We start from the raw sequence: 3,752 nt of genomic DNA, 5'->3' as shown, positions 1-3,752 counted from the left end.
AAAAACGTCTAATTTTTTGAGAAAAATGGGGAAACTTTGCGGGCCTTCCATTTTTGAGGAAAACTGCTCATAAAATAAGGAAAACCCCCTTATTTTTTGAGTAGACCTCCTCAAAATCTGTGGAGCCTTCCTCAAACCAAGGGAGTTCCTCAAAGTTTTCCCTTTACCCTCAAAAAATGAATTTAGTTTTCCAGATAGAAATTTTCCATTCAGGATTTTACTATTTTCCAGCGAGAAACTGAAACACTTTTCAATCTCGGTACCTCCTATCAATATGCGCTTACAAATCATTAGGGTAAACGTAACCGCTCTCACCTCGTGTTCTAACCAGAACCGTCGTAAATTAATAACTCACACAGTTTTGAAGATCATGATGGCTGTGGTGGCTTGCAGTCATTGTATAATTACATTTTGGTAAAGATGCATGTAACACCAAAATTTAAGGTAAATGTGGCAAATTTGCCAACTTGACTGCTAGGGTGGAGAAAGGACTACTGCTGCTGATCTTAACCTATAGGTTGAGTGCCTCAGCTATTTGACAATGAAGTATGAAATCCATGCACTGACACGCTTCGACTTTCACCCTGCATAGGAAATCTCGAAGTATTTGAAACCAGGTGTACTTTTTTGATCCCAGAGTTTTAATGTACCTGTGCAGGTCTTCCTTCGGGTGCAGAGACGGCGCACTCCGGAACGCTGCTGCTGCCGCACGCCTTGGTGCTCGCGTCGCGGGCGAAGGACGCGGCCCCAGAGGAGGGCGAGTGGAAGGCGCTGTACGCCGACCTGCTGCCGCACGACCACCCGCGCAAGCTCACGCTCCTGCGCAACGCGGTGCGCGCGCGCCGCACGCCCTTCACCCTCACCTGCCTGAGCCGCTTCCTCTACAAGCTGGGCGAGAATGAGGCCTTCGACCTGTGCGCGTGAGTTTTTTTGCGGTCCTACATTTTCACCCAGCCTAGTGTGTGTGCAGTTTACCTTAGGCAGGACTCTCGGACCCAGGGACGCGCTATTGGAGTGGCCGCTGTCGGTACACACCAACGTGTCGTACGTGCTGATGTTCCTGTCGTGCGCCGCCCCGTGCAAGCTGTCCGGCTGCCTGGCCGAGCAGTGCCTGCTCCGACTGCAGCGCCTCGTGCCGCAGAGCATGTTCGCGCTTGGCCTCGCCCTCGAGCTGCGCTTGCACACCGAGAGCGGAGCAAAGGTGAGTGTCGTACGACATCCCGTATTTCTGGGAAAACAGCCCGTGATGAAATGGGTCCTGTGCGCGCCGCGTGCGAATTGCGTGCGCGTCGCGTGCAAACCGCGTGCGCATTTCGTGCACATCGCGTGCGCGCCACACTGGTTACGGAGCCTGTCACGGCGTTCCGTATTTACTTTTGGGAGTGATTTTCGAAAGTGGTTCGGAGATTTGCCGTACATGGCCACCGTACCAACGATTTTTACATGGGCTAGCATAGGGAAGGGGGTACGGAACGCCGTAACAGACTCCGCACTCAAGACGAAGACCTTGGGATCAAAATTATCAGGACTTTTTCCGTACTTTTCCGTACCCCGGCTCCGTACCCACGTATTTTTTACGTGGGCTCTTATGGGAAGAGGGTACGAAACCCAAGGTACGGAGACGCCGTAGGTTAAGTGAACGGCATATTTCCGTATGGGCGACCGTGATTATTTTTTACAGTGCACGTGCGCGACGCGTGCGCAGCCTTTCTGTGCGCAATGAACGTATGCGCAAGTTTGCCACCCCCAAAGACCGTGAAGGCTGTGCATGCCTTGTGCGCGCTGGTGTGGTCGTTGCGCACATGCCGTGCACAACTTCGCGTGCGCACAGCGCGGAATCCTCCGCCGCGACGCTTGTCCTGATGAGGACCACCTCACCATATGCTATCCTGGTGTCCGGGACCTGCTGATCACAGCGCCGAAGTCCATTTCTCTCTGCGGTCTACGGTTCGCGAGATACGAGGGGATACCACGAGGCCCCCGTCAAAGACAACAAAATTTGAGTGGAATTTTGGAGGCCAAAGTGATCCTGGCGCCGGCCTCGTTGTGTGTCCAGGACTTCTGACCTCGGCATTCGATTGTGCAGGTTGTCACCGTTCCGGCGACACCTCGCGACCCCCAGGATGTCCCCTGGATCACCCGAAATCCTACATCAAAGCCTCAGGATGACACTGTGCGTTTCGCACGCGGCGCGCACGCGATGTGAACAATATGCGCACGCGCTTCGCACGCGGCGCGCACGCGGTGCGCACAGGACCGATTTGTTCAAGGGTCGGCTCTGCGAACGCTCTGCGAGCCACAGCCTGGCTCGCGCGGCGGTAGTCATACCGAAAAGGAGGCGAGGGCAGGTGGGGCGCATTATGCACAATTTTTTGCATAACTATGCACAGTGTGTGCATAATTATGCACATTTTGTACACAATTATTCATAAAAAATTGCGCTTACTTATCGCTGTATAAAATTCTGCAAGTTAATGCACAACAAAATGCACATGGGTTTATTGTGTGCGCGAGCTGAGGCTGCCTCGCGGGACCAGTAGCAGGCCAATCCCGAATGGGGCCGAAGATTACCGAAGGCGCCTGCCTCGCGCGCTCAAGTCTGAGCAGTGGAGTGCATTGCGTATCTTCCCACGCTTCTTCCCCCAAGTGCGTTACATAATATTAAACGACCCAAATTTTGTTGTTTTAGTAAGTCTCATTAATACTAAGTACGCAGTTTTCAGGTTGCATTACAATGTAGTTGATTCGAATGCAAACGGATCCCATTCGAAATTTTGAACTATTCGAAATCGAATCAGAACAATACGAATGCGAGTGGAATTTACTCGATTTGATTTGATGTCGAACAATTCGCTCAGCTCTTCCTTTGTGCACCTTATGAACTGTCGCAGAAGCACGTGCGTCCGCAGCCCTACGGAGAACTGGATCACGCGACCGTCGACAAGGCGCAGAAGCTGTACGCCTGGACGCGACCCGGAAGGCCTCGTCTCGCAAGAAGCACTTCGACAGCCGCCAACCTACGGGAGGCACAAGACCCTGATCGTCACTGATTGTGCTGCGCAGGCTTTATGCCGCGTATTGTAACTCTGCACAACTGCCATGTGCACGAGTCTCCGCATTTTGGTTCTTTAGCAAATAATTTGGACAGCGTTGTTTGTTTTGCAACGCTGTTTTTAAATTACTCGCCAGATCTGGCTAGTCGCTTTTTATGCCTAATTTATCTATTCTAGTCCTTTTAATTAACTTTCCATTTTATGTGTCATTTCCGATTTTTTCCTTCACGTAGGATGCCTTCTTTCATTTTATCTGCCCAGTACTGCTGATTAAACAAAAGAAAAAAATGTGCGGTGAAATGCTACTGCTTTTCAGACACTTCTTATACTTACAAGCAATTGTGTATCTGCTTGCGTCATCATGTGTCTCTTAGATTAAAACTCTTAAACAAAATTCTTTTGAACTATTCTTTCTTACCTCCACACTTGCACTCTTGAAGCCACGTGCAATGAATTGGTCACTGCGTCAGCTCTAAGACAGCTATAGGTTCGTTTTCAAACAAGTAAAAAAACAAAAGCCAGTGCTGTAAACTTTGGGTTTGTGAAGAAACACTAACTTGTCATACACTGTCTCTCAAAAGGTGATAAAAGCACTACCTTTGTTGGCGTTGAACCAAGATTGGCGGTTAGACAGAACTAGGGTTGTTAAAGTTACAGTAACGCGTTACTCGTTACTGTAACGATAACGATAACGCGTTA

The 3,752-nt window shown here is 50.1% G+C and overlaps 1 protein-coding gene across 2 annotated transcripts in view; it reads left to right on the top strand.

The window, feature by feature from the left end:
• LOC113211200 (uncharacterized) overlaps positions 1–3,447 on the top strand; it is a 51,766-nt gene extending 48,319 nt beyond the window's left edge. Inside the window, exons 5-7 of one of the 2 annotated variants that reach the window (XM_052272284.1) lie at positions 659–920; positions 1,000–1,201; positions 2,895–3,447. In XM_052272284.1, the coding sequence (XP_052128244.1) occupies positions 659–920; positions 1,000–1,201; positions 2,895–3,050 (620 nt within the window). In that variant the 3' untranslated portion in view covers positions 3,051–3,447. Of the gene's footprint in view, positions 1–658; positions 921–999; positions 1,202–2,891 lie in introns of both variants that reach the window. The other variant, XM_052272283.1, reaches the window with a different exon arrangement.
• The last annotated feature ends 305 nt before the right edge of the window (positions 3,448–3,752 follow it).

Source organism: Frankliniella occidentalis, unplaced genomic scaffold (assembly GCF_000697945.3).
Source record: "Frankliniella occidentalis isolate FOCC.00 unplaced genomic scaffold, Focc_3.1 Scaffold197, whole genome shotgun sequence".
Classification (NCBI taxonomy): Eukaryota; Metazoa; Arthropoda; class Insecta; order Thysanoptera; family Thripidae; genus Frankliniella; species Frankliniella occidentalis.
This window is presented reverse-complemented; position numbering and strand designations above follow the sequence as displayed.